The 16,131-nt window shown below is 46.7% G+C and overlaps 1 protein-coding gene across 1 annotated transcript in view; it reads left to right on the top strand.

The window, feature by feature from the left end:
• Positions 1 to 7,229, top strand: part of AACS (acetoacetyl-CoA synthetase) — a 36,463-nt gene extending 29,234 nt beyond the window's left edge. Inside the window, exons 15-18 of the mRNA XM_058037116.1 lie at positions 1,066 to 1,135; positions 1,807 to 1,865; positions 2,979 to 3,181; positions 5,938 to 7,229. Of these exons, the coding sequence (XP_057893099.1) occupies positions 1,066 to 1,135; positions 1,807 to 1,865; positions 2,979 to 3,181; positions 5,938 to 6,075 (470 nt within the window). The 3' untranslated portion in view covers positions 6,076 to 7,229. The remainder of the gene's footprint in view (positions 1 to 1,065; positions 1,136 to 1,806; positions 1,866 to 2,978; positions 3,182 to 5,937) is intronic.
• Positions 7,230 to 16,131: the final 8,902 nt, after the last annotated feature.

Here is a 16,131-nt window from a genome sequence, read left to right as displayed (position 1 = left end):
GCAGGATCTCCAGCTGCTGTTTTTTGGATGTGGGAACTTTTGTTTTTAATGAAAAGCAACAGTGCAGAGTGGATTCACAAGAAAAGTCAGGATGTGCAGCAGGAGACAGTCACACAGGGAACCTGAGGAATGTGAAAGTTGCAGTCTGCATGTAAGCCTGACAGCAGTAAACAGAAAGAAAATAATCAGTGTGACAGTTTTAAGACTGTCTGAGGTTCTGTCTGGACCCTTTTTCTGTCTTTCCTTGTAAATGGGCTTGAGATGGTAACAATTAAGTTGGAAAATGATCTTAGGTGCAAATAATTGAGATTGGTGTTTTTCCTCAGAAAAACTTGAATAGAATTGGGTTTCACTTCTGGTTTTGGCAGGCTGCTGTGGCAGTATCAATCTTAAATAATACTGGAAAGTCAAATCTGATTTTGCATTAAGACAAATAAAGAACATTAAGCACAGAAGCTCCCTAGGGAATTGTTGATACCTCTTACACAAGCCCAGAAAGCTTCTTGTATGGAATTGTGCATTATAAAAAAATGGATCAAGAAAGACAGTGAAAGGAGGTGGGAATGTTGTTACTTCTGTGGAATAGGCTTCCAGTAATTCAAAATGAGGTGTTCAGAGCAGCTGGTTTTGTAAGGAATGCTATGTAGTGATTTAAACAAGCCATCAGATGATAACCTGGGGCTTGATCCTGATTTCTGAGCTGCTCCTGGGTGTGCTGGTTCTTACATAACTGTGGGGTGGATTGTTGGTGTATTTCTGTGTGTTTCACTCAGAATGTGAGCTGTATTTCTGTGTGTTTCACTCAGAATGTGAGCTGTATTTCTGTGTGTTTCACTCAGAATGTGAGCTGTATTTCTGTGTGTTTCACTCAGAATGTGAGCTGTATTTCTGTGTGTTTCACTCAGAATGTGAGCTGTATTTCTGTGTGTTTCACTCAGAATGTGAGCTGTATTTCTGTGTGTTTCTCTCAGAATGTCAGCTGTATTTCTGTGTGTTTCACTCAGTTAATGCCAGCTGAGTGACTGAATGAGGAAATCCTGCTTAACCTTTGCCATTCCCCACCAGGTGTCTGGGCCCATGGTGATTACTGCAAAATTAACCCCAAGACTGGAGGAATTGTCATGCTGGGCCGCAGGTACAGGGTTCTGGTGGGAGTGCTGGGAGGAAACAAGTGTTACAATTTGCCACCTCCACCTAGGAGTAAAATACACGTGGTTCTGCCACCCTTGTTAGCTTTATATTAATTTTATTGAATCTCATACTGTGAGTTTCAGCCCTTATCAGAGCAGCTGGATTTGAGGGAAGGGAGCTCATTTCAGGGTTCACTTTTGTGTTTATGAACACAAGACTGTACTGGACATGGTTTTGTGTTCCATGGTCCATAATGGTCCCAGAAGTTTGGGTTGAGAGTGCAGCACATCCAGGGTGGGGAATTGGGTAACTTTTGTGGTCTTGGCTTTGCCACCACCTTGTTTTACAGCAAAACTTCTTACAGAAGGTCAGGTATGAAGTTGTGCCTGTCAGTGATCACAGACATTCAGGATCACAACTGGGGCTGAATTTACTGTTTGCATTTCAACAAAATGTTTCATGTTTGAAACAAAGTTGAGTGAATTAATGTTGCTGTTCTCTGTACAGATTCATTTTAATGAGCAAAATGCCTTTTTGACTCAAATTCTCTTAAAATTCTGTTTCTAATGTGGTTTTGCTTTCACTAGAGAGACTTGCTTAATTGCATCAATTTTTCCTCTTGATCAAGCTGTAATCACACTTTAATGTTTCTTTGTTTTCTTTCTGATTTTTCAGTGATGGTACATTAAATCCAAATGGCGTAAGATTTGGAAGTTCTGAAATCTACAACATAGGTATGAAATCAACTTTCCACCTTTCCAGCTATGACATTGTTGCCTCAAATGTGAAATACAAGCATTACAAAGCTGTTTAGAAGGATTAATTGGGAAAAAACTTGCTGTTTTTCAAATGAGACAGTACAGAGTATGTTAGTATCAGTAAAATTTCATTTTGTAAACTTGAAACTGGTTGCTTTCCTCAACTATCTGTAGGGTGGGGAGTGACTCACTAGGATATACAAAAACAACATTTTATGGAGCAGATTTTTCTTTTTCCCCTAACCTGTCAGGCTTTTCTTCTTCCCCTCAAGGCAAGCTCTTGACACTGTTTTTATTGTACCTTTCCCAGTAATTAGAAGTAGTTCTTGAGCTTGTGCTTTGTATTTCAAAGAGTGTTTTGTGACGGGGGGAGCTGTCCCCGCAGAGGTGCTGATCTGAGACTCAAGGAGCTGCTGCCTGGTTGTTCTTGTGCCACCAGGACTTTGTCTCCTGTGTGTGCTGCAAAGCCAGAGCAAACAGCTTTGTGTAAAACCTTATCTAAAGGTAACAGTAAACTTTGTTATGGACCTCAGTGGGCTTTAAACCTGGATTTTCACATAAGAGCTGAAACTAGGCAGGCAGAGGGTGCCAGTTTCCCTTTGCCCATGCAGGGGAGGTGATGTTTTGTTTGAGCATCCAGAACACTCTGCAAAGCCCAGCTGGGGCAGTCACATTTTCTGGAAAAATCCCTTGGGCCAGGATCTTCTCCTGGGAAGCTGAGAAGCCTCAGAGAAAAAGGAGAAGCAAATGAGATAAGAATGTTTTCCTGTGTTGTGCTCACATGTGGAGTGTGTTTGGAGATTGCTTCATTGGTTTCATGTGAGTTGTTTTGACTCTTTGGCCAATCAAGGTCGAGGCTCTGGAAAGAGTCACAAGTTTTCATTATTATCTTTTTAGCATTCTGTAAGTATCTTTTCTATATTCTTTAGTTTAGTATTCTGCAGTATAATGTAGTATCATAAAATAATAAATCAGCCTTCTGAGAACGTGGAGTCAGATTCACCGTTCCTCCCTCCGTCGGGGCACCCCGCAAATACAACACCACCCCACAAACACATCCCCCATCCCTAACAAAGCTCCCTCTTGCAGTGGAAGCCTTCGAGGAGGTGTCTGACAGCCTGTGTGTGCCCCAGTACAACAAGGACGGCGAGGAGAGGGTGATCCTGTTCCTGAAGATGGCCTCCAGCCACGCCTTCAGCTGCAGCCTGGTGCGGCGCATCCAGGACGCCATCCGCGCCGCGCTCTCCGCCCGCCACGTCCCCAGCCTCATCCTGGAAACCAAAGGCATCCCGGTATGCCAGGGGAGAGGCTGCCTGCTGTTTTCTTTGTCACCTTGAATAGTAATTAAGGAGCAGTTGTCACTGCTCTTCAAGCCCACGTACGTGGAAATTTTAGCATCTCAAAAGTGTATTCGGGCTTTATAAATAGTTTGTCTATGTTGCCTAGCAACATCCTTTCATCTCCTCTTCAGCTGAGCGTGGTTTTTGTTTTTTAAATGGGTTGCTTTTTTCTCAATAGTGTGTTCTTAAACCTCTTGAGAGAAAATATTAAAAAGGTCATTTAACTTTAGCTTTTCTGGCTATCCATAAGCATATTTTGTTTTTGTTTTCCTGTTACGAGTGACTTTCTTAGGAGAGCTGAGAGCACTTGGCAAATTCAGAAGATCATCTTGTAAACCATTTCACTTTTACATCTGTTTAGCCACTTAAATGGAGCTCTGTCACTGTCTTAACTGTAACAGTAATTAAAATGAAATTGTTGTGCTTGTTCAGGAGGAGAAACTTGTGCAGCTGAAGGCTCTTCATGCTCAGTCTGTTGAAGCTGCTTTGCTGGAGCTCTTTGTGTGAACTCCTCAGTTGGAATATCTGTTCTACAGCTCTCTCTGATGTTACAGTGTCTCTGAGCAGCAGAATAGGGGTGCAGAGTGTGGTTTTCCCCACTCCATTTGCATATGGACTTGAGTGTGTCCAAACCAAAGAGTTGAGGCTTCAGAGGCATCATTTGAACCTGGTTCCCTTTCCTGCAGGGTGGCTCTCCATGTGGAAGTGCTGTAGGGCTCAGCAGCACTGTGTGGTCCACAGAGGGATCTGGTCTTGATCTCCTGAGTTAATTTTGTTTCAGGATGCTGTTGGCAAATTTTGAGTCCTTGGCTCAGAACGTCTTTGCATGAGTGTAAAATTCCCTTAAGTTCCCATTTTCTGGGCTGTAGCTCAGCTTCTGTGTGGAGTGCTGAACTTGTGAGCTGTGTGGATCACCTGAGTGTTCAGCAGGGAGGTGCTTGGGATGGGCTGCCCCTCAGGAGAGCCTGCCTAGATCATTAATTAGCTCACACTGACTGAATTGAGTGAATTTTAATTACCTTTCAGGTAAATCTGCCAGTGGTGAGGTGATCAAAGCTGTCTCTCATCTTTCTTTAAAAGTTTTGCTTGGAAGGAAGGGAAACTGCTGATTTTCTGCTCCTTTTGGAAATATGCTTGACTCCTCATCTGCAAACAATCTGATCCTGACACTGTTCTGGTAGAAACAGTACAGCTGTGATTTAGCAGCACAAAACATGCTTTTAGTAGGATATTTAGTGTTTAAAACATAATGTGACTCTGTCTAATTCTGTCCAGACCAAATAAATCTTCTGGTCATTATCCACAAGATTAAAGTAAATTAATTTACTTGGAGCAGCCTTATCTTTTTTTAAAGAGGGCATTTCCCTTGCAGGCCACTGAGCTGTTGTGGTTTCTGGGCATGTGTGAAAATTGGGTTGCTGATTGTTGAGGAGAGATGAAGGTGGCTCAGGAAGGGCAGGGTTACCCATGACTTCAGCAGATCTAATAAGGAAAAGTTGGATTTTTGGTATGGATACAATACTGTAAGGGGTGCTGAGGATTATTCCACCTGTTCTCAATGATCTCCAGGATAAATGGGGTGCCTGGAGCTCACTCAGGAGCTTCAGTGGCTTTGGAGCCAGGACCAGCCTGGGTTCCTCCCCCAGCACATTGAGCAGGTGGGATCCTGTTCCAGAGCAGGGACATTGAGGAGGGATTTCTGTGTCAGCTTTTCCACACTGCCACCCCAAAATCCCAGTGACACCAGGAAGGAGCTCAGCAGGCCTTGGTGTCTGTAAAAGCAGAGATCCTGGGCTCAGCAATTCTTGGTGCCTCTAAAAGGAGAGATCCTGGGCTCAGCAATTCTTGGTGCCTGTAAAAGCAGAGATCCTGGGCTCAGCAAGCCTTGGTGCCTCTGAGAGCAGAGATCCTGGGCTCAGCAAGCCTTGGTGCCTCTGAAAGCAGAGATCCTGGGCTCAGCAATTCTTGGTGCCTCTAGAAGCAGAGATCCTGGGCTCAGCAGGCCTTGGTGCCTCTAGAAGCAGAGATCCCCCAAGCCTGGCCTAGGCTGCTCCTGCTCACCCTGGAACACATCTTCCTCCTGGTCAGAAATCACAGCTCTGATCCCAAGAGAAGAATTTGGGTTTTTTTCTGCAGGGTTATTACTTGGAGCCGCACAATGTAATAGAATTTGTGTGATTCACAAGTGGAGGTGAAGCCTCTGTTGGTTCCAGCTTATTTTATTTGCTATGGTTTGTTTTGAAATGTTTAACTGTAGAGGGCCATTTAAGCTCAGTTTCATTTCACCCTTTTAGGAAAACTGTCCAATTCAGATAAGAAAATCCTGGTTTTCTTCTTCCAGTGCAGTTGGGCTTTGTTTTTTGAGTCCACTCTTAAAAAATTGAAAACTGTTTGAACATTGGATGTGTCAGAACATAAAAACCAAATATTTTTAGTGTTTATACTGTGGTTTTGTTGTTTTATGTTGCAGCTTGATCATGTTCTCACAGAATTGCCAGTAGGAGTAATAAACTGCCACAAACTCTTTGAATTCTACCTACTCTTCAAGTGATTTTTCAGAAGAAAGTGCTTCAAGTATAACAAAAGAGAAGGCATTCTGCTACATTTTGATAGAGTTCTGGAGTTGGTGGGGGGGTTTCATGAATATTTTCATAAAACCACTGCATGAAAAAAAAAGTAATTTTATCTTTGCTGGTTTTGTTTTTCAGTATACAGTAAATGGGAAGAAAGTGGAAGTAGCTGTGAAGCAAATAATTGCAGGGAAAGAAGTGGAGCAGCGGGGAGCTTTCTCAAACCCAGAGGCTTTGGACCTCTACCAAAATATTCCTGAGCTTCAAGACTATTAAAGTCACTGTTTTGGGTTTGGTTTTATTTTTGTGTCTGTCTTTGTTCTGTATTTGTTTTGTATATACCAATACTGTATGTAAAGAAAAAGCTCTATTTAATACCAGTGGCTCTTTTAAAAGGAAAAAATATTTCATGAAGTGCATTATGAAAGGCTTGGGTAAGCTTAGCTCCCTTTTATTGGTTAAATATGCCATATATTTTGGAGTTTTTTTCCAGCCTGGAAGGAGAAACCTGCCTGTTTTGATTTTTATATATATGAGTGCATCTTTTCTGGTTAGATTTACATCAGCAGCCCATCAAATGGGAGCACCAATAGTTGCAGATAGAATATTTCTTTCATAAAATATTTGCTTTTTTGTAACTGGATTTTTAGCAACACTTTTCAATCCCTGTGTTTGTCCCCTGTAAGGGAGTGCACAGTGATTTTAAATGGTAACCCTGTGTCCCTGAACCATGCAGTGTTCTCAGTGTAGTGTGCATTAAGGTGTTTTTATAAGGCCAAACCATAGTGCACTGAACCCATTTGGCTCAGAATCATTTCTTGAGATAGCTGATGGTCCCTTTGGGGGTAATTGCTGCTCCATTTTGTGCTGTAGCCTTCTCATGGTTTGAAGCTGCTGCCTGAGAGACCTGTGGGGCTCAGAAGGTGCAGGGAGCATTCCCTCCTCCTCATTCCTGGGTTGTTCCAGGTTATTTCCATGGAATTGCAGACATCACTGTGGATCAACAGAATTACATCTGAAGACATTTTGCTTCCTTGCTTGAAGTCCTTTATTGGCTCGAAGCTTGGCTGAGGAATTCCAGGGTGTTTCTTTATTAAAAGCTGATGGGTTTTGTAACTTTTTTTACTAAATGTCATGTTGAAAGTGAGAGACCCCTTTTCTAGGTCTGTAACCCTCCAGTTTACAAAGGGAAAAATACTGTCATTAGAAAACTGAGCTTACTGAAACAGGGAAATGGAAGCACTAAATGTTTTGTTTATCATCAAAAACAGTTGCAGTAGCTGTACCAACCCTCTGGCATTCAGTGTCTCCTGCACTATTTGAATTTTGTGGGTGAAATATTATTGTACTTACAATTGTGTTGAATGCATTCAGCGTTGACAAAGAGTTAATTAAAAGGAATAAATTCTTTATATATAATAATTATATAATATATCTCCCATCTCTTGCTGTCTTTATTTTCCTTTTGACTGGTTGTCTTGAAATAATTTTTAGCTTAGTTTGTTTCTGATTTTAATGGCTTGTTTTGGGTTTTAATGGTTCTGATTTGAACTTAATCCAAGTCCACCTTAGTCCAAAACTTTGTGCTGGTACTTTCCCTACTGTACCAAGTCAGACCATGCTGGTGTGATAATAAAAATACCAAGCACCCATTAGAAAGGTATGAAAAGGAGCTCTCCAAGCTGCCAATAATCTATGATTAAAAGTACTCTTAAATTCCTTCCCCTTCTGCCTTGGTATATATAAATTTTACATTAACTGTGACTTTGTATTCATTAAAACTTCATTATATTGTTCTTTAATTCATGCAAAATGTCTGAGGTTTACAAAGCCCACAGAACCTTATTAATAAGTAATTTTGGGTTCTTTCATTAATTAAAGATAGTTTAGAAGCACAGATACATTAAGAACATATACAATGCCTAGAGGCTGCTTTTTCTAATCCTTTATGATGCTGGAAACACTGGATATAAAATTTAATTAATGGATATAATTTGATCTCTTGTAATTGTCAGATGTTGCAAAGCTCTTCCCAGACAGGAGTTACAAACAAAAATATGGATTTCCTTCTGTATTGCCCTGAAAATTACAGTTTTACCCAGGAGCACTGGATGGATGCCTTGGGGCTGCCAGGATGTAGCTGCTGTACCTTGAGTGCATAACCCTCTTCTTTTTTTTTCCCTGTTGCCTATTTATAAATTGAGGTTCGCAGTGTTTTGCCTGGGAAGCTCCGTGTGCAGATTTCAGTGGGATGTGTGGCATGCAAATGGAGCTGGCCCTGGGAATGGCTTCAAGCTCTGACTAAATGTTCAACAGCAGAGCAATTAGAGCAGAGGAGCTCCGGGCTGGTGCAAATCTGAGAGTGACTCCTGGATTCTGTGATGGAATCAGCCCATTTGCCCGTGGGGGATGTGGTTTTATCACTCCCCTCTCAGAAATGTGCTTTTGTCAGCTCCTGTTAGAGCAGGTACCTCCCCCTCCCTCTGCCTTATGATTTCAATTAATTTCCCTGGTTAGTGGTGGTTCTCTAGGAAATAAAACGAGCTGGTACGCAGCAGCCCAGGCAGGGCACAGCTGATAAAGTTGTTTATTGTTGTGTGCAGGAGCAGTGGGTTGTGTGGATTACTTACACGGTGATTTTAAACACACAGGTAATTGCCTGATGGAATGAACTTCCCCGGGGCTGTTATTGTCTTTCAGTTTAGTGCATACATATTGAAAAGTATTTCATTTGTGAGCTGAGCAGTCACTCACACAGGTAAATGGGCATTGAAATTAGGTTTAAAATGCAGGAGGGAGGAGTGCAGGGTAGAGTTTCGAGGTGGGGGAGACTGGAGTGTGTGGGGAATGCTCTGGGCCACCCGAGCAGAGAGGTTTCAGTGGGAAAAGGCTTTGGGATTCCTCCAGGTGCCCTCTGGAGTTCTGCACTGACCAACTCCTCCACTGACATCGTTCAGCTTATGAGGGCTTTTCTGAGGTGCCACTCTTCTGCCTGGATCCTGCAAACCTGAGGATAAATCTGAGATTTCTTGGTTCATCCTTCTTTCCAGGCAAGGGCATTTTTAGATCATTGGCTTTTTTAGCTCATTTATAACCAGGTCTTGGAGAGCAACAGAATGTAACTTCATTTTCTTCTACATTTTTTTTTGTAGAAAGGGGAAGCTGCATGTCCTGAGCTGGGAGCTGAGGGGAGCACACACATTTCCCCTGCTGGGAATCTGGGGCCTCTTTATGTTCCAATAATGAAATAATCAGCATCAGGCTGAGCTCTGCACGCTCTATGTCTCCCCCAGGAGAAGGAGGCAGCTCTGGGATGCTCTCAGGGAGCCCAGAACAATTCCAGCTGCACAACAGTGAGATGTCCCAGAGTGTTAATGCAGGGTTCCAGCTGCCCACACCATTTCTCACAGAAATTCTCCCAAACCAGCAGCTGGAGGTGAACTCAAGTGAGGAACCAGCCCTGGTGGGGCTGAGAAAATCCTCAGCACAACTGTGCTGGGCAGCACATTAGTGAGAGCTTAATTGGGCCTTGTACTTCTTAATTAGAAGACCTTAACGAATTCTGGTCCTGCTACTTTTGTCGAGTGGTTTTGCAAAGTTCAAGAGGCTTATCAGCATTCAGCCTGAGATGCCAGCTGAAAGGATAATGTCCCTTGGAAAAAAACCATCAGCTCCAGGACTGTTAATTAGTTTACAATAGCATATTAAGGTATACATCACTAATGTGAGGAGGTTCACGTTGCTAATGAGGAATCTAAAAAAAAAAAAAATCCCTTTTCCAGTTTTGTTCCCTCTTCTGCAGACTCAGAGTTTTGGCTGCTGCAGATAATGGTGCCATTGGTGAGAATAGTTGTAAAATCAGGGAATGGTCTGGGTTGGAAGGCACCTTTCAAGATCACCCAGCTCCGTCCCTGCTCTGTTTTTGTTTTACAAAGGCACCAACTGCTTCCAGCATTCCCTGTCTATTGATCTGTGTTTTGACAAGGATCAGGAGAGTATTGATCTTCACCTTCTATTAGCCACAAAGAGGTTAAAGCTGAATGGAAATAAATTGTGAAGAAAACGTTGAGAATTTGCTTGGTTTAACTGACTTGGTTTGGGAGGTGAGCTGAGTTTAAAGCAGTGCCACTCCAACCCTCAGCAGAGCTGAAGGAGGCAGCCTTGAGTGTACAAATGTGATACTCAGCTGAGAATTTTAATTTGTCTGGTTCTCATGCATAATAAAATATGCTAGATACATGACACTTCATGAATTAATGCAGGAGCAGAAAGCAGAGGAGAGATTCCTGTACAGGATTTGTTCTTACAATGCAAATGCCAAGCAAGGCTTTAAATGGCCCTGGCTAGCTGGGGCCATGGAGCCATTTCATGCTTCACTTCAGGGTTTGTTCCCGTTCCCTCAACCTCTTTGTAATTAGAGGGTGTGTGCGTGTAAGAGGGGAGGGAACTGAGGCAGGGAATGCCCAATCCAGCACAAACCCATGGGAATCCCTGGGTGTGTGTGATATTTTAGGGAGGCCACCAAAGGAGGGGGCAGGGGCAGAGCTCAGCCTGCAGCCCCTGCCCTCCATCCTCAGCAGTTTTTCCCCATGAAAAATCGCCCCTTTTCATGGGGAAAGGCATTTCTAAACCCTGCCAGGGCTGGCTGTGGTCTCTGCACCCTCCTCCTGCCAAAACTCCCTCCTGGTGTGGGAGCAGCCCCAGGCTGGCAGGTGAACAAACACCTGCACAAAACCCCACAGCAAGGCTGATGGAAAGGTGATGGAACAGGGAGAGCCTCAGCCAGCCCCAGCCTCCCACTGCTGCCAGGATCTGATCACTCCCCTGGTGAAAGCTGTAATTACATTAAGAGGACAGCTGGTTCTAATGGCATAAAAATATTGAGACATGACTGCAGAAACAGAGGTTTTCTCCTAATGCAGCTCAAATTAAAACAGGGGAGGGGAATAGAGGTTTTGATAGCTCATAAAAATGATTTTTTTTCCCTGAGTCAGTGTATTATCCTAATCTTTGTGAAAGTAAAGCAGCTCTGTGAATGGGAAGAAGAGCATTACTCTCCCTGGGATTACAGTGGTTACAGGCAGAGAGTGGGATCAGTGCTGAGCTGTCTCACATCTCCAGGGCTCATTCTCCTCCTCTCCCACCCTGTGCTCCTCTGGGACCTCGTGTGCTTCATCCCTGCCCCGTGCACGTGGCCCTTGGCACCACGGGCTCCTGCTGAAATCCAGAATTTCATTTCAGAGTCCCAGAACCACTGGGAACCTCCAGACGGCCAGGAGAAAAGGCTGAACACATTTCCTTCCTGGCTGAAGTGATTCTGCCTCTATTCCCTGATGCAAAACCTCAGTTACCACTGGGTTCTGGATGAACTAATTACTTTCATGTACAAACAGGAGGAAGAGGAGTTTTGAAGCAATGCAGAGCCTGGTGTGACAATTCTATTAGGTTTTGGTGGGTACCTGCTTGACCTGAAAATTGAAACTCCAGAAAGTCTTATCATGGTATTTAATTTTCTGTGCTTCAGCAGCAGGGGGTGAAAGGGGGCTGGAATGGGTTTATTCAGATATGAGACAAAAATAACTATTTTTAAAAAATGGCTCCAATCAGGCAGAGAGCATTTTTCTTTCTGCTCTTCCCCCTTCAGCATCCCTGGCTCCTGTACCAGGTTTCTGTGCTGGGGTTTGTGAGCTCCTCTGCCTCCTCCACATGCTCGATTTTCACTTTTAGGATTAAAACCCATCCTAAATGGAGACCTGGAATTGTAAAGGTGGAGCTGGGAGTGCCACAGAGTGGCCCCTCTGAGCCTGGAATCCAGGCTGATTCCAGCATTTAGGAGCCATGGAAATGCCATCTATGGACATTAAAGGCCTTCAGGTAATTAATAATAAAGAAACTGCCATGCTGACATGGTTTGGGAATAGGCAATGCACCAAGAACCTGGGAAGAAGGGTTTTGGTGGGAGAGAGTGACATAATTTACTGCCCCCCTCCCAAACCTCCCACACATTCATTATGCCTTAAATATTCTCACGCTGAATTTTTTCCAATGGTCTAATTATAAACTTCATTATAATTGTTCATTAGTTTTATTTTGTTCAATTAGCTTAACAAGTTGCCAAATGAAATACAAGGCTGGCAATTAGCTTGATCTAATCGTAATGAGCCACTCAAACTGGGTCACCAAACATGTTCCTTTATAGCACTTCTCTCTTTTTTTTTTCCAATTGGTGAACAATAACATAAATATTCAGAGCATCTCCTGATCCAAGGAGTGGAAATTTCCCACTCGTTTATTAGGATAGAAAAAATAACAAGTGGATTGTGTGAAGCTGTGCTGCCTGAGCAGGGGAAGGTTCAGGTGGGCTGAGCTGTCCTGCCCTGCTGAGGGGTCACGGGGGGCTTTGGGCAGCCCAAGAGCTCAGTGTGAGCCCCCTGATGGCAGCGGCTGTTGGCCAAGCTCAGCCCTGCCCAGCCCCTGCTTTTGCTGTGACTTTTGGATAACCCTGAGCTGCCTTTTCTTTTTGCCAGGTTTCCCTTCTGCCACTCAGGGCTCGGATCTGCTCCTGTTAAGCAGCTGCTTAGCAGCAGCTCCTGGCTCACACGGTCCAGCGGGTTCACAGGCACCTTTTTCAGAAGCTAATTTGGGCAGGAGTGATTATTTGCTATGAATAATTCCTGCCGCACGTCGTGTGCATCACATCCAAATCTCAGGGACGAGCAGCGCCGGGGCAGCTCCTTGGCAAACTCAGTGGTGGCATTAACAGACCCAGCCCTGATCTGGGTTTCTCTGGGATCTTGTCCTGCACCTGGACGGAAACACGATAAAACATTAAACCAGCACGCAGACTACAAGTACCTGTAAGTAATTCATAAAGCCCCGCTGAGAGGGCGAGCTGGTGAAGCCAGTCCCAACCCGAATTTCCCTGCAGCAGGACACCGCCAAACCAAACCAAACCAAACCAAACCCATCCCTGACCCGAGCTTGTTAATATAACCCCCAAAATTCCGTCCAGGGCCTTTGTTCCGTGCGGGAAGGGGGAGGAAGGGCTGGAAGCGGCTCCTGGCTCGGCTCAGCCCCTGCTGCTGGCTCGGGGTCCGGCACTCCCAGCTCCGCTCGCTCCCATTGAGGCCGGCGCAGAGCGGGGAGAATTCACAGCTCTGCTGTTCGCAGACAGCTCCATCGGCTCCTCAAACACCATCCACAGGCAGCGCTGGGCTTCGTGAAGCACCCGAGGCAGCTGGGGATGCTGCGCCGAGGTGTTCGCGCCTCCCAGCGCGCAGAATTCCGTGTTACGGTGGGATAATTCCCTGCTGGGATAGTGGAATTATTCCCACTCCAGCCTCATGCCCTGACCTGACCCTGCGCTGGGCCATGGGGTGTCCCCTGCCCGTGTGACAGTGACACCGGGCACAAAGGGGTGGTTCCAGGGGCCGGGATGTGCCTGGTACCCTGCGGGCTGTGCCCACCCTGTGCCAGCACCTGAACGGGTCCCGCTCAGAGCATCGCTCTCCTCGTTCGCTCTGCCCACCCCATATCGGCTGTATTCCTGCAGGGGCGGCTGTAAACAGGCCTGTAATAAGCGGCGGAAATGGCAAAAGGGCTGCGTGACACATGGCTTTGCATTTGATTCGAGTAGTTACGGTCATAATATCCATTAATTTTTGTAGCGCTCCTGGGAGCAAAAGTCCCTCCTTTTCATTAGAGAGGCCCGGGTTTCTAAAGATCCCGGTGCTCGGCACACAGCCTGCTTGAAATAAAATAAAATAAAATAAAATAAAATAATCCCTTTGTTTATTTACACAGCCGATGGCCTGGGTGGGGACAGTCCGGACACCGGGGCCACCTCCCCTTGCGTTTTATTGTTTTATTTGCGGTTCTGTAGCGCTCCTGCTCCGACACCCCAGGGCTGAGAGGAGAAGGGTGGGCGGAACGGCTTAAAAAATGAAAAATGAAAAAGAATATATATTCCAGGCAAAAATCTCTGGGTATAAACGCTGAGGGAGCGGCGACACGGCTGACAGCTCTTCAAAGCCGAGGCGCTCGGGGAGGGAGGAGGGAGCCGGGCCGATCCTGCGCCTTGATTAGCGCGGCTGCCAGCGCTCCCCTTGTGTCTCGGGCTGCCTTTGGAACAGCCCCTTTGACGGCTGCAGGCTTTTCTGACTCGGCTGAGAGCGAGCGAACGCGAGAGGAGGGATCGCTGCGAGCGGCAGGGCCCGTGCGCGCCCTGGGAGCGCCTTTCTGGGCACAGAGGATGCTTTAATGAGCAGGCAGGCTCCGAGCTCGCCGTGACTGCTGCTCTCGGCAGCCCTGCGCTGAGGGAGCTGCCTGGGCAGTCTCCCGGCTGTGACCCGCACGGAGGGCGCTCGGGGCTTTGGGTTGGGTCCGATTTCCGTGGGGACCCGGTTTGAGGGGTGCATCGGCTGCTCCCGAAGGCAGGAGGTGCCGGGGCTGAGCTTTCCTCATCTTCCTGCCGAGCCTGTGTCCCTGCCATCCCGGGCCCACATGTTATCTCTGGGCGGCAGGGCTGTTTTATCTCCGGGGGTTGTTTTTGGCGCTTTTGGAAGGATGGGATGTGAGCGAGCTGTGAACCTGGCCAGGGGCGGAACCCTGGGCTGCTGGGGCAGCACCTGCCCGTTCTTCTCCTGCTCGGTTTTGAGGGGTTTTGTTCTGTTTCTCCCCAGGGCTCGGTGTCTCCCATGAGCTCTCCTTGGCTTGGTGGAAGCAGGATTTTCATGAGCCATCCTTGAGCCTCTCTGGGAGGATGAGGATGAGGATGGACACAGTTCCCCAGCATTTCTGTGTGTCCTGCTCCCCCAGCGCCCTCCTGGCCCCTCACACAGCCCTCCAGGAGCAAATCCCCTTCCTTGCCACAAGCACAGAACCCATTTCTCTGGCTCTGAGCCCCTCTTCTCCCTCTCCGGTGCTTCCCAGCCAGAGCAGGAGAGGAGAAATCTCCAGCAGGGCGGGGATCAGGCATACAAGGCCCTCTCTGTCCCTTGCAGGTGGCTCACGGTGATGCCCAGGGTGATGCCCAGGGCAGGGGCCGGGCTGGTTGCCCACAGCTGTGGGCATTGCCAGGCCCTGAGCATTTCCATCTGTCCCCAGCACAGGATCCTGCCGGGCATCCCCCACCTACCCCATCCAGGTGCTTCAAATTACTCAGGGTGAAACCAGGCAGTCTCCTCTGGGCCCTGTCTTAAACCAATTTAATTAAATACAGGTGAAGAAGGAAGCAGGAATTGCGGCAATTCATCACCTTTTGGTCTCTGCAGGTGCTCGGCGGCAGCGGGGCTCCACAATTCCCCCTGCTCTGCTTTTCCTCCCGGGGGTGATTAACCCGCTCCATTCCGGCGAGCCAGACCCTCTCATCCACCCTCTGGGAAGAGGCTTTGAGGATGATAATGAGCGAGAAGATGATTAAAAGGAAGAAAGCCCTCACCAAATGTTGTACTGCACTCACAGCCAAAGCAGCGCTGTGATTCAGCTCCTGCCCGGCTCCTGGGCTGGGTGAATCACGGAATTGCTCACCTGTGATTCACCCGGGGCTCCTCCCCGCTGCTCCTTGCCTTCCTCCCTCTGGGGATGCCCCGGGCAGGGACAGAGCCCCGAGCATCCCGGTTTTGTATGGGGCACAATGTTCCAATGCCCCGAGGATCCCGGTTTTGTATGGGGCACAATGTTCCAATGCCCCGAGGATCCCGGTTTTGTATGGGGCACAATGTTCCAGTGCCCCGGAGGATTTCGGTTTTTGTATGGGGCACAATGTTCCAATGCCCCAAGGATCCCGGTTTTTGTATGGGGCACAATGTTCCAATGCCCCCGAGGATTCTGGTTTTGTATGGGGCACAATGTTCCAATGCCCCTGAGCATCCTGGTTTTTGTATGGGGCACAATGTTCCAATGCCCTGAGGATCCCGGTTTTTGTATGGGGCACAATGTTCCAATGCCCCCGAGGATTCTGGTTTTGTATGGGGCACAATGTTCCAATGCCCCTGAGCATCCTGGTTTTTGTATGGGGCACAATGTTCCAATGCCCTGAGGATCCCGGTTTTTGTATGGGGCACAATGTTCCAATGCCCCTGAGCATCCCGGTTTTTGTATGGGGCACAATGTTCCAATGCCCCCGAGGATTTTGGTTTTTGTATGGGGCACAATGTTCCAATGCCCCCGAGGATTTTGGTTTTTGTATGGGGCACAATGTTCCAATGCCGTGGGTAACTTCCATCTCAGCAGCCACCAGCCTCCATCCAACAGCCCAAGGATTCGTTGCCCCAGTGTTTTCAACATTGTGAAGTGGACACAATGGATTTTTGGCCAAATCTGAGCTTTCTC

The sequence above is a fragment of the Melospiza georgiana genome, chromosome 18, assembly GCF_028018845.1.
Source record: "Melospiza georgiana isolate bMelGeo1 chromosome 18, bMelGeo1.pri, whole genome shotgun sequence".
NCBI classification, from domain to species: domain Eukaryota; kingdom Metazoa; phylum Chordata; class Aves; order Passeriformes; family Passerellidae; genus Melospiza; species Melospiza georgiana.
The sequence above is the reverse complement of the archived record's forward strand: the minus strand, read 5'-3'. Positions and strand labels throughout refer to the sequence as shown.